Here is a 12,182-nt window from a genome sequence, read left to right as displayed (position 1 = left end):
ATAATTACGTCCGTAAGTCCCCGAACCCCCTAATTTGACATAATAAAATCAGCAGGTAGACTTAATAGGATTAAATAGGATCGAATAAAGCCAAATATAATCGAATAAGATCGAATAGGATCAAATGAAATCGAATAGGGTCGAATAGATCGGATAGGATTGCAGTATTGTAGGAAATTTCATCGGGTATCTTCGGATGTTTTTAGTACTCTTCAGGTATCTTCGGCAATCTTCTATCTTTATCTATTTTTATATTTGACGAAACTACAAGCAATCCAGAACACATAGTTGAAACATATTATCTTGTATTGCTGAAGATACTTCTTTTATAAACAAAACTTAAAGATAAGAATAATCTTAAAGAACATAGAACCTACAAAAAGGTCATTTACATTACCTAAAGCATACCAAACCGCATAATAAACTATAAACTTTGCTTCCTACTTTGCTAATAATCAATAGAAGCGGTCTATGCGACGTTAAGTAATTAAAAAAAAAAAAAAACTTTTTTTTTTCTTTTTTCTTTTACAGAAAATTGTCTTTTTTCAAATTAATCATGGCAACGAAAAGAAATTAAAGACATAGCAAATCATAGGTACATATATATATATATAAAAATTCATATTTATTAATTTTTCAATTTATATTTAATGTTTTATCTGCGTATAAAATCAAAAAATTTGCCTTCGTGGAGATGGAGGTTTTAGGATGGTGGAGGGATGGGATGGATGGAGGTATAAATATTTTATTTATTTCAGGAGAATCTAATAGCGAATATTGTATTGTAAATCAAATCAACTGAGAAAGAATATGATCAGTATAAACCTTGGAGCACCTTACGCTCTTCCCTATTTAGAAAAGATTTCGATGCTTCCTGAACATTTTCTGAAACGTTCAGCCAGTTTCACCCCCAACCACTGATTTGTCCAGGTCGGGGGCCAACGATTCTGACTCTTGAGGCTTGCTTTATAGTACTTGCTGATCTTCTAGGCTTGAGACTTCTCAGCCGGAAATGAATGCGATTCGGATCATATTCTTTGTCACATGCGCGAAAAACCTTCATATCTTGAAATGCGAGCAAGACAAACATCTTCAGAAATCTTGTCTTCAATTTTTCAAAACTTTCATTTTTTCAGAGTGAAACTTCAAACTTCCCTCTATCATCCAATACCTCTTGATTCAAAACCTTATAAACAAACAAACAGGTTAGAGACCTTACTTCTATTTTCAGGTTTATTTTTTTGTTTTTGTTTTTTTTTGCTTTTTTTTTTGTTTTGTTTTTTTGTGTTTTTTTTTTGTTTCATAAACGGATAGGAATACCAGATTTCCCGATTTCTACCATGTTTAGTAGTTAGAGAGTGGTATCTAGTGTCCAACGGCTGGAATACAACTTTAAGCAAATTATTAAATATTCAAATTAAATTCATAACTCAATCATATTCCAACCTTCACATGATAATTATAGTATGAGTAACTTAAACCTATTCTTCATAATATTATCGAAAAAGAAAATTAACTATTGTGTCCATTCCAACCTTACTGTTTCATGCAAAGAATATGCTAGACTCCTTTGCATATTAAAATGTTATCTCATTAATTGATATTGTATAATATAACGTAAATGTTATATATTTAATCGCGTATAATGCAGAAATAGGTAAGGTAAGAACAGCAGTAAGAATGTAGCGTTTGCATTTTTGACCCGGTACGGTATAGTTAGAAGAAATTTGGGGTCATAGGGTCAAGTCACACAAATGGCTCCCAAACACCTGGCCTCTCGCATCACACTCGGTCACTTAATATCGACCTGAAATTCATTAAGCAACAAAAACCATGATTGTTCGACCCAGGGTACAGGGTGCACTTAGTTACTACCGTACGATTTATTCGATGCATTTCTTGATGCGTCTGCCATCGATTCTTGATAATTTACGTAGATTCTTATTTCATCTTATACTTTGGACTGAATATAAGCGGTCTACGGAAATATGAATCTGTGAAAGAAATATACACTGTTTTTTTGGTTTTAAAAAAAAAAGAAGCTTTTTACTACTCTTTTTATATCTCTTGAAAATGCATAATAAATATACCTAGTATACCACGATCTGTACTTGTTAACCATGCAGCACAACTATTCTTGTACTTTTATGTAGGAAAATAAAAATAAAGTTGTGCACAATCATTATATAACAATTAATACAATTAAACAAAATACGAGAGTCAATCAATCAGAAATATATAATTTGTAAGACAAAAGGATTTATGCTGTTTGCTTCACTATCTCACGATAGCATTAAGGTTTTTCTCATAATACCAACAATATTTCCCCCCCTTCCAAACACGTTGTGTTTATTAATCTTATATAACTTTGTCATGACAATTTCAACGAATCTGTCATATTAGTTTATTTTTAACAATGTATGATGATATGAAATGTTCTGCAGGTGCATATGTGTAAGGGTTTACGACAAATTACCGTATCATACAATATCAAATCAATGAGAGTGTTATTATCATTATTACTATTATTATAATTATAAAAAGATAATGAATTTTTTTTACTGGACTATTGATCTGTTTTAAGTATAACGCATGATACGCAGCACATATTATTTCAAAGGAGACACATATCCATGTAGACTGCTTATATTATACTTCTAAGTAAAATTGAAATAAGACTTACGTGGAGAATAGGAGCGTGATCTAGACCTGTCATAACGTGATCGTCGTCGGCTGTAATATGGACTTGGAGAACGGCGATAGCTTCCTCTGTAACTGCTCCTACGTTCAAAATAACATGTTAGATATAGTTCAGAAAGGTTATTTTTTATTTTTAATATATTTATTTTCTACATTGATATGTAATTTTTAATTTTAAAGAATACATATACTGACTCTCTACGTCTTGGTCCATCCCATCCTCGGTCAGGTAGATGCGTCGGTTTTCCCATATAAATACCAGGAGTAGGTGTGTGAGCTCTTTGTGTGATAGAATAGTCTACTCTTATTCGTCGTCCGTCAATTTCCATTCCTGTGCATTGTTCTTTTGCTACTTTAGCATCCTCAGATGATTCATAATACACAAAGCAAAATCCTTTGGATCGTCCTGTCTGTAAATAACATTTATTAATTTAATACATATTTGGAGGAACTTTGAATTCTTATATCTTCTTATATTAATAATTTCTTAGGATTCAAAATACTTGTAGCCAGAGGCCTTTAACGTTCTACATTCACTCAATAATAAGAGCGTTCTAAATCTCTGGCAGAATTTAATATTCCCTTTAAAAAAAAAATGTATCCACAAGGGATACAAATTTGCTTTTACAACATATTCCTCAGTCTATAAAAAGAAATGTACCTTACAAATAATAAAAAACGAAAATTACGAAAATACCTTAGCATCAATAACAATTTGTACACTTTCAACTGGACCATGCTTTGAGAAGATGTGATGAATTTGTTGTTCTGTAGTAAATATGGAAAGCCCAAATACACCTAAACATCGAGAAGGAGAAGGATTGTCTCTGTTACCAACATGACGTCTTCTTGTTGACATTGGGCTTCGAGAATGTGAGCGATAGATATTCCTGTCACGTTCTCGAGAATAGCGGGAACGTGAGTATGATCGAGATCTGCTGCGAGAGTATCTACCGCCTCTATAAAGAGAACGACTGCGACTGCGACTGCTTCCACGATGCCCAGCACTAGCGTATTTGTTACTCCGATAAGACTTTCGGCTACGCGAAAGAGAACGACTCCTTGATCTAGAGTATTCTTTAACCGCCCTATGTGATTCTTTCCGTTCACGAGATTTGCGTGACCTTGAATGTGACCGCGAGTCTCTTAATCCTCCATCTGCAGTACGTGGTCGGCGTGGACTTGAACTTCGACTACCACTTCTCTATCGAAGAAAAAAAACATTAGTTTTGAATGATAATAAAACATCAAACATAAACAATAATATGCTTTCACAATCAGATTTTAAAACTTTAGGGAACAATTGTATTTTCTTCAGCATTGTATCAAAGCGAGCTGAGTTGATCATCATAGTATCAATTATATGGCAATATTTAATATGTGAAAGATAGAAAAAAACACGAACGAAATATAAACGTATCTACAGAAACAAAAAATGCTCTACAATTTCAAACTGGATCTACAATATATGATCTTGTGTTAGAAAAGTATGCAATAAGATTTGTATTGTAACTATTCGTAAAGGAAATATTTACTGAGTAAATATTGTAAGAATATATATTGTATTGGCATTAATAAATAATATTATCCTAAACAAAATTACACGCGATGTGCGTAGAACGTTATTGATCGATAATGGCTGCAGTTGGCCGCATGTTAACATATTTGTTGAATATTTCTAATTGATTGCCGAAAAGAATAAGCGATTTAAAATATCACACTTACTTCAATGTCACTCATTTTTAATTTCAAACTGGAAACTGGTCAAGAAAAGAAAAACCTGAGATAAAAATCGAAACTGAAAGAACGATTTTTCGTGGCGTCGGTATATAATAATGGCGAACGATCCTCGCTTTCGGGCGTTACAATGGATAACGAACGGAAATGGTGATATTACTCGATAGAAGCTATGAAAACGCCAACATCCGGCGTTGCTAAGAAACGAAGGATCGGATTGGACGGTAGTTTGGCGCTGCAGGCAATATTATTTCAAATTTTACGTGCGAATAGATTTGAACGACGATATTCCTTCAAATACGATATCTAGTTAAGTTTACAAGGAAAAAGTGCGAATTTTTCAGCGATACAAATTCCACGTTTATATATCTTTTTTTAATCGTTCTAAGAAACAGAATGAATAAATGTAATTTTTAATTTATAACATTTAATACGTTTATTTTATTATATCGAAATTACAGACAGTTAATAAAATAAAAATTGCGTTTTAAAAACATAGCGCGTGTCGAAGATGGAAGACTTGCCTGATTCGTCGAAGTTCATTTATTGTTTTTCTCGTAAATGAATAAATTTCATATGGTTTACCACAAATTCGAAATTATAACGATTTAATAAAAAATCCCTAGAGAATATTACAATATAATTTAATACAACGATAGGAAAGTTATTGTAATAATTATAAATTCACTGTATAAACAAATAATTTTCCATGGAAAGTAAAAATTTTTTTCTTTTTGTTTAAAATTCGACTTTGTTATAGAAATTTTGGAATTTTGTATAAACAAAACCGCCAGTGTTGTATCTGCGCAGAAAGCTGCGCGTAGTCATGCGTCTACAAAAATTGTTCATATCGAGTATTGCCGCAGAGTCACAGATCAGAGGAAGGATTCTCCGGTAGTTGGCGAACCATTTTTCTGTCGTCAAACGGATCAAGCTTTTTGTGAAATTTGGATCGATCACAAAAAGCGGGATTCGCTTTTCGTATAGGAATTGGCCTGTTGAAAGGAGTCCAGCTTAGTCGCATAGAACCTTTAAAAATTGTAAGTAAAAGCAGTGAGAATTTGCGTAGCAGATGATGTCTATGACCGGTCAACCTCTACGATCCGTTTATAACTTTAAACGAAACTTTGTTTATATTTCAAAGACTTTCAGGACTCGAGTAAAGTAATGTTAAAATTTAATTTCATCAATGAAGAACAATTACTTAGTTTCTGAACATAACATACTAAAATTGATCGATGAATTGTACACCTATCATGGCTGCCAGCCGGTTTTACTATTACTTTATACTTCGCAAAGATTCTATTCGTTTAGAAATATTTGCTTATATTTTAATTTCCGTTCATTTTATTTGCGTTCGTTATTTCATTATCATACCGTGCATTAATATACACTTCTATAACAACGTATATTTCGTTGCGTAACGACTTGTCGTCTTGCGAAAAAAAAGATTGAAGAAAATAATGAATATCTAAGTTCTATTCATCTCCAAAAGCATTTGTAATCTTTCTAATCATAAAATTGAAATAGAAAATTATTTATTATTTGATGTTTTTATCTATTACAAATATAACGTTGGTATATTTGATACTTTTTGTATACGTTTGTCAATTTAATATGTCATTTAAAATAAATATACTTTTGTATCAAAAATATCGAATTTTTGATAAGCACAATGAATGCTTAATAGTGAATAAAGAAGTTTAGTTTATTATATTGTTACAATATCGTTATAACATAAAGTTTTGATTTACAAGTCCTTTTTAATTATATTACTTCGGATGATAACTATACATTTTGTCAAATAAATACGCATATTCCGTTTTATTTATGATATCCTTACACTATAAAAGTACAATTGCTTTATGATAACGACAATAACATTAATTATTATTAATTAAGTTGGAATGTTGCAAAATATTGTATTTGAAGTCATTGAATATTTTATTTATTTTGATATTATTCTTAAATAAGTATATACATTAAGTAATATAAATAAGTATTTTTATAAAATGCTTTAAATTAACATAAATATCATTTATTTTTAGACTTGTAAGATGGAAGAAATGCGTCAATCACAACAGGTTGGGCCTACTATGCTATCTAATGTAGGCAACGTTCAGAACCATTCAAATAATAACCATCGCCGCAGTAGAACAAGAGTAACATTACATGCTATGATGTCAGAAACATTATCATTACCTGAAGCAGCTCGTTTAGAAATGGAATCATTACCTAATAAAACGCCTGTCTCAGTTCTTCAAGAACTATTATCTCGTAGGGGTACAATACCTAAATATGAATTAGTTCAAGTGGAAGGTGTTATACATGAACCTACATTTCGTTATCGTGTTACTGTGGCTGATGTCGTCGGTTTGTACCAAAATAACATATACATAATTTTGATTAATGGTACATATATATCATTTTAATATTTTCTTATAGTATAAGATATATATTATTAGGAAATAAGGAAAAAATGACATTAGAAAAACTTATATCTCATAACTACTATGTTATTCAAGTAGATCCAATTGTTTCAGCAATGGGGACTGGTAGATCTAAAAAAGAAGCCAAACATGCTGCAGCTAAAGCTGTTTTAGATAAATTAATTGGAGCGAATATTGAGTCTGCCGAATCTCCTATTCCAAAAAGTTTAGAGTAAGAATAACTATTTAAGTAAATTTTTATTGTATTATGATATTGCAAGCAAAATAGCTGTTATAAATATTGATAGAATTTTGATAATATGTAACTTTTATTGAACATTGTACATATAGTTCTCCAAACATACCAGAACTTGAAGGATATGGAGAAGAAAAAGGTTTAACCAATCCAATTGGAGTTTTGCAAGAAATGTGCATGTCTCGTCATTGGCCACCACCAAAATATACAATGGAAGGTGAAGAGGGATTACCACATGAGAGAAAATTTACTATTGTTTGTTCTATTTTGAGTTTTCGTGAAGTCGGCTTTGGTAAAAGTAAAAAAATTGCAAAGAGACATGCAGCTCATAAAATGTGGCTTACTCTTCATGATTCAAACAATCAAGCTTCGATTATGGATGGAGATGAGGTAAGACTACTCATATACATATAAGAAGAGATAAGACTTTTTATATGTAATAATAATTTATATAAATGATAATATTGTATAACCTAAGGAGATTCTTAAAGAATATAAATATTAACGACATGTTATTGTTGTTAATTTTTTATTCGCGTATAGTCTCTAACTATACTATAACAAATTCAATTTTACAAAATACGATATGTATGCATGTGATGTATGTGTTTGTGTGTATGTGCATGTGTGAAAGAATAGTGAAGTGGAAGTGATTTTTAACAATTATACAATTGTTTTATTGGTCATTATATTTGCAAAAAGCTACCTTTCTGATCATTTTTAATCTATAGCGGACGATATTGATATGATGAAATGAATGCTGCAAGAATTATTTATGAATCATAGATTTATGAATTACAAAATTATAGATTGGTTTTCTTGAAGCATCTATATTTAAGTCATTTCCACTTCATTTTGCTTTTGATGCAGGTAGTATATTCCATAGTAGAAAAATTTCATAAATGTTTAATTAAATTATTGATTAATTGTCCGTTATAGATTGTGCAAAAGTCTGCAAATGTAAATGCCCGTTATGCCGACCTGAAAGGTAGCAAAATTTCAACATTAACAACGCCTCATAGTCATAAAGTTTCACTATTTCACAAGAACCTCAAGTCTTCCACAGGTGTAAAACTTTTTGAATTGCAGGTTTGTATAATATTTCATGATATTTAAAGAATGAAATCAAATTATCAAGAGATTTCAATTTATCATATTTTTCTTGTACATTTATAATTATAAATAAATTGCTATTGTTTTTTGTTTCAGAATACTTGTCTGAATGATGGAGATGTAAATTTGGTACAATTCTTGCAAGAGATTGCTTCAGAACAACAATTTGAAGTAACGTATGTTGACATTGAAGAAAAGTCTATTAGTGGTGAGTTCATAATACATTTACATGTATCAAATTATTGAACTTAAGGGGCATATTTTTCTAAAGCTACAATTTTTTATTTATTTCATTTTATTTTTATGAATTTTTGTTCATTGCATGATCAACATCATTTCATGATATTTATTATAATATTTATGATTTTTGAAAAAAAAATCTATAAAGTAAAGAAGAAAACAAAATAATTTGATATGCTTAAAAATTTATAAAAAGTAGTTAATTAAAACAAATTATAAAAAGTAGTTATAATTAAATTTTGTGCCAATATATTTTATTTTTGAAAGTATACATTTGTAAGCACATAATTTAATATAATTGATTTATTAAATATTTGCAAAATTGTTTGTTTTTTTTTTTTTTTTTTTTTTTTTTTATATTATTATTTTTCTGTAAGTACTATGTCAAGTATTACATCTCTTTCAGTTGTTGGTATGTCATTTTTTATTTGCTCATTAAATGCTATTGCTATCAAATGTGGTTTTTTTTGCTGTTTCTGGAAAGTATCTTCTAAGAATTTATCATAATATCCCTTACCATGGCCTAAGCGTTTTCCTAATAAAGAAATATAAATGCAGTAGTATAGTTAAATCTGATATATGGTATATGTAATTTGCAAATATAAAGTAAAATAATTTACCATTATAAGTAAATGCTACTCCTGGTAAGAGAATAAGATCTAATTCACCTGCAAGAGAAAAATATTTTTATTCGTTGTTAATTTTTCTATGCGATATTTATTTTGCGTTATACAATTTATTTATTTTATCTTTTCATTTACCATTTTGAAAAGCATTTTCTCTAGCTTCAGAAATATCTGGTTGTTTAAAATTCCATTTTGTTAATGGCAATTTTTCATAATCATTCATAGAAGATAATTTAACCATTTCCATCACTTTACCATCGCATCTGGGAATAAATACTTCCTTTCCTTTTTCAAATATGTCTGTCAAAATAAGTGTAGTGTCAATTTCGTTTTTAGTACTAAGATACACGGAAATTCTTTTACTGTTTTGATATTGTGGTAATGCTTTCAACTGGAAATAATGTTTGTACGAATCATTATATTATTTCAATATTGTACGAATGTATGTGACATAACCTCTTGACTGGCAAGTTTTTTATTTATTGAGATACTTATATAGAAAGTAATTTACCGTACTTTTTCAAATATTCTTGAAGATTGTCGTGCTTTTTCTTCATCAGTGATATTTAAAATAATATTACTCATTTCTTTTCGTAATGCATCCTTCAAAGATTTCATGGTTGCCATATTATCTTGCTTTGTACAATGTATCCAATGATATGCTTTAAAATACTTACAAATAGATAAGTATATTTTTTAGGAGATAAACAGTTATTTACATAAGGTGTTTTACGATTTTGAGCATAATTATAATAATAGAAAAAAAATTCATATAATACATCTCATCTTTATAATATTCTCATATAAAGGGATTTTTTTTTTTTTTTTTTTTTTTTTTTACATAATACATTCATCAGAATATTTTTTTTTGAGTTGACTACATACTTTTCATTTTATTATTTTTTTCATTAAATTAGTTGAATCAAAACAATTTCTTTTTCAACTTAATAAAATAATTAGTATTGGTTTAATATATGTACATTTGTTTTACTTCATAATAAAATTGTAGGTAAATGCCAGTGCCTTGTGCAACTGTCCACATTGCCAGTGGCAGTTTGCTATGGTTGCGGTGTAACCAGTAAAGATGCTCAAGCCAGTGCTGCTCAAAACGCTCTTGAATATCTCAAGATCATGACCAAGAAGTGAGCCAGCGCTTCGCTCCTGCCAGCTGTCACTATAAACTGCAAGTCTCGTAATAATTTATTACCAAAAAATAATAATACAGATACTAAAATGATGTCACAAAACAGTCAAGTTCCAGAAAAAAACAAAAATGTGCAAAAACTCGAACATATGGGAAAAGGTAGAACGTTAAAAGCATCAATGAAATCGATAAACGCTGCAGTAGGTAATAAAGATTCGATTTTAAGTTCTATAACCACAACAACGGATGTTGCTGTCACCGTTACTAAGATGAGCTCTTCGATAAAGAAAAGTAATGACAATAAAGACGGCTTACAATCAAACGATCAAGCATTGATTAAAAGTTCGTCGATCGTTGTGACGAATCAGACAAGTACTACGTTTTCTAGCATGCGAAGAATTAATAGCTGCATCGGTAAAGTGAGTCACGAAAGTACTGGAACAGCACAGGATTATTCCGTAAAAAAGTATTCTAAAGAAATGGATTCGAAATTAAATAATTATCAAATGCAGCAGGATTATAATGAAAAGTCTGTAACTAATCAGGATTACAAAAATCGAAGTAGTAACACGATGACCAATTTGCCTATAAGATTTTCTAATCAAACGTCCATCCAAGCTTTGCAACGAGAAAATCATATGACTTCTAATGTGCATTCTCGTTCAATGTCTAGAAACGATAATACAGCATTTTCGGCAGTAAGAAAGGCCTTGGAGCAACAAAATTCAGCAGTGACAATGGCACCAATTAATTTTCCTCCATTGCGTGCACCACAGAGCATAGTAAACGTGCGGCATCCGTCTGTAACCGAAGCTAGAATAAAGCACAACGAGATGAGCACTTCCAATATGAAGTCAAAATTGAACGTACCAAGCTCTTTGCACGAAAGTGGCATGAAAGATTTGAAACAAAGCGAGCCAATTTTTCATAATTATGATACCTCGCAAATTGCCAGCGTCCCGAATGTTCAGAATATAAGTAACGTTACGGCAAACATTTCGACATACCATACGCCCGATTCATATCCTCAGCCGACCGTTGCTAACGTGCTGTTCCCAGAAACAGCACAGTTTCCTCAATCTTCTCCATTCAGTACGCCGCAAATTGGTCAACTAAATCAGTATCAAACTTATGATCCTGGTAATTTTGCTTCAACTTCGGTGAACGTTAATCCGGTGATTCCTCAATTCTCAGCGGAATTTTCAGCAGAAAATTCTATGCCATATCCGCAATACGAGAATCCTCCTCAATTCGTGCAACCGAATCATTATCCGGCTGCTGATATGGCGAGCAATCAATATCAATATCAACCTGCAGCAGTTGGTCAAATACAAGATTCACCGGTGTACATCCAAAACATGCAAAGTCCAATAAACGTAGCGGATCAATATGCTCCAAGTTACGCCAGAGCAGTCAGAACCGAGTTGATGCCACGTTTGAGAAGACCACCGAGATTCAATAAGTAATGTAACGGTGTTTATCAACGATCCTTTTTTCTATCGTTCTACCAAACATTTTATCAACGAAAACTGGAACTTGTACTGTGGAAATGTGACTTTGGAAATTGATAAGACTCGACTTTGTTTTTTTTTTACGCTTCGATATTTAATCCAGATACAGTACAGGTGATATTCAAAAGAGTCTCTTATATCGAAGAGTTTTTTTTTCCTACGTAAGGTGCGACTCATCCATATCGAATTTATTCATACGATCATATGAATCCTTTATAACCTCGCGTGAAAGCTGCGGTAAAAATTATTTCAATTGTTGATCCAATCCGAATCTGAATCATGGTAACAATTGACGTGCAGATGCCGATAGGATGATCGGTATTTGAATGAGTTCGTAAGAATAGGATTTCGCAGATTAGGCGATCGTTTCGTTATCAACTTGATTGAACAAAAATAAATCGAAACAATGCTAAAATTTTCTAATAC

At 31.1% G+C, this 12,182-nt stretch overlaps 4 protein-coding genes across 13 annotated transcripts in view; 2 read left to right on the top strand and 2 right to left on the bottom strand.

Moving 5' to 3' along the window:
* Positions 1 to 606: 606 nt before the first annotated feature.
* Positions 607 to 4,583, bottom strand: LOC122635887 (transformer-2 protein homolog beta). Of its 4 annotated transcripts, XR_006328780.1 has the most exons (6): positions 4,426 to 4,583; positions 3,398 to 3,904; positions 2,896 to 3,110; positions 2,684 to 2,781; positions 1,881 to 1,994; positions 607 to 1,807 (listed from the first exon to the last, which is right to left on the bottom strand). XR_006328780.1 is itself a non-coding variant. In XM_043826581.1 (5 exons), the coding sequence occupies exons 1-5, from the start codon at positions 4,438 to 4,440 to the stop codon at positions 1,942 to 1,944; spliced, it is 888 nt and encodes a 295-aa protein (XP_043682516.1). In that variant the 5' UTR covers positions 4,441 to 4,583; the 3' UTR covers positions 607 to 1,941. The 4 variants fall into 4 exon arrangements, 3 of the variants coding, with proteins under 3 accessions (XP_043682516.1, XP_043682518.1, XP_043682517.1); XM_043826581.1 differs by having other exon boundaries at positions 607 to 1,994; XM_043826583.1 differs by lacking the exon at positions 1,881 to 1,994.
* Positions 4,584 to 5,270: 687 nt separating this feature from the next.
* On the top strand, positions 5,271 to 10,247 carry LOC122635978 (interferon-inducible double-stranded RNA-dependent protein kinase activator A homolog). 7 transcript variants are annotated; one of them, XM_043826734.1, is made up of 7 exons: positions 5,271 to 5,477; positions 6,486 to 6,849; positions 6,981 to 7,098; positions 7,218 to 7,512; positions 8,062 to 8,211; positions 8,332 to 8,443; positions 10,111 to 10,247. In XM_043826734.1, exons 2-7 carry the CDS (start codon positions 6,495 to 6,497, stop codon positions 10,245 to 10,247), a joined length of 1,167 nt encoding a protein of 388 aa, XP_043682669.1. In that variant the 5' UTR covers positions 5,271 to 5,477; positions 6,486 to 6,494. The 7 variants fall into 7 exon arrangements, with proteins under 7 accessions (XP_043682669.1, XP_043682668.1, XP_043682673.1 ...); XM_043826733.1 differs by having other exon boundaries at positions 6,966 to 7,098; XM_043826736.1 differs by having other exon boundaries at positions 5,272 to 5,477; positions 6,486 to 6,810.
* LOC122635980 (5-formyltetrahydrofolate cyclo-ligase) lies at positions 8,794 to 9,786 on the bottom strand. Its single transcript, XM_043826740.1, has 4 exons — positions 9,618 to 9,786; positions 9,237 to 9,492; positions 9,096 to 9,143; positions 8,794 to 9,010 (listed from the first exon to the last, which is right to left on the bottom strand). The coding sequence occupies exons 1-4, from the start codon at positions 9,726 to 9,728 to the stop codon at positions 8,838 to 8,840; spliced, it is 588 nt and encodes a 195-aa protein (XP_043682675.1). The 5' UTR covers positions 9,729 to 9,786; the 3' UTR covers positions 8,794 to 8,837.
* Positions 10,248 to 10,334: 87 nt separating the features above from the next.
* The window catches only part of LOC122635977, a 1,990-nt gene continuing 142 nt past the window's right edge, over positions 10,335 to 12,182 (top strand). Inside the window, exon 1 of the mRNA XM_043826732.1 lies at positions 10,335 to 12,182. This exon is cut by the window's right edge and continues 142 nt beyond it. Within this exon, the coding sequence (XP_043682667.1) occupies positions 10,335 to 11,711 (1,377 nt within the window). The 3' untranslated portion in view covers positions 11,712 to 12,182.

The sequence above is a fragment of the Vespula pensylvanica genome, chromosome 20 (genome assembly GCF_014466175.1).
Source record: "Vespula pensylvanica isolate Volc-1 chromosome 20, ASM1446617v1, whole genome shotgun sequence".
Taxonomy (NCBI): Eukaryota; Metazoa; Arthropoda; class Insecta; order Hymenoptera; family Vespidae; genus Vespula; species Vespula pensylvanica.
This window is presented reverse-complemented; position numbering and strand designations above follow the sequence as displayed.

Coding starts and splice junctions, on each gene's coding strand:
- LOC122635887 (XM_043826581.1), bottom strand. Junction 3,111..3,397: donor AAATTGTTATTGATGCTAAG/GTATTTTCGTAA, acceptor TGTTATTTACAG/ACAGGACGATCCAAAGGATT. Junction 2,782..2,895: donor GATGGACCAAGACGTAGAGA/GTCAGTATATGT, acceptor TTTTGAACGTAG/GAGCAGTTACAGAGGAAGCT.
- LOC122635978 (XM_043826733.1), top strand. CDS start 6,495: ATGGAAGAAATGCGTCAATCACAACAGGTTGGGCCTACTATGCTATCT. Junction 7,099..7,217: donor CCTATTCCAAAAAGTTTAGA/GTAAGAATAACT, acceptor TTGTACATATAG/TTCTCCAAACATACCAGAAC. Junction 7,513..8,061: donor CGATTATGGATGGAGATGAG/GTAAGACTACTC, acceptor TGTCCGTTATAG/ATTGTGCAAAAGTCTGCAAA.
- LOC122635980 (XM_043826740.1), bottom strand. CDS start 9,728: ATGGCAACCATGAAATCTTTGAAGGATGCATTACGAAAAGAAATGAGT. Junction 9,493..9,617: donor CTTCAAGAATATTTGAAAAA/GTACGGTAAATT, acceptor CATTATTTCCAG/TTGAAAGCATTACCACAATA. Junction 9,011..9,095: donor AGTAGCATTTACTTATAATG/GTAAATTATTTT, acceptor TTTCTTTATTAG/GAAAACGCTTAGGCCATGGT.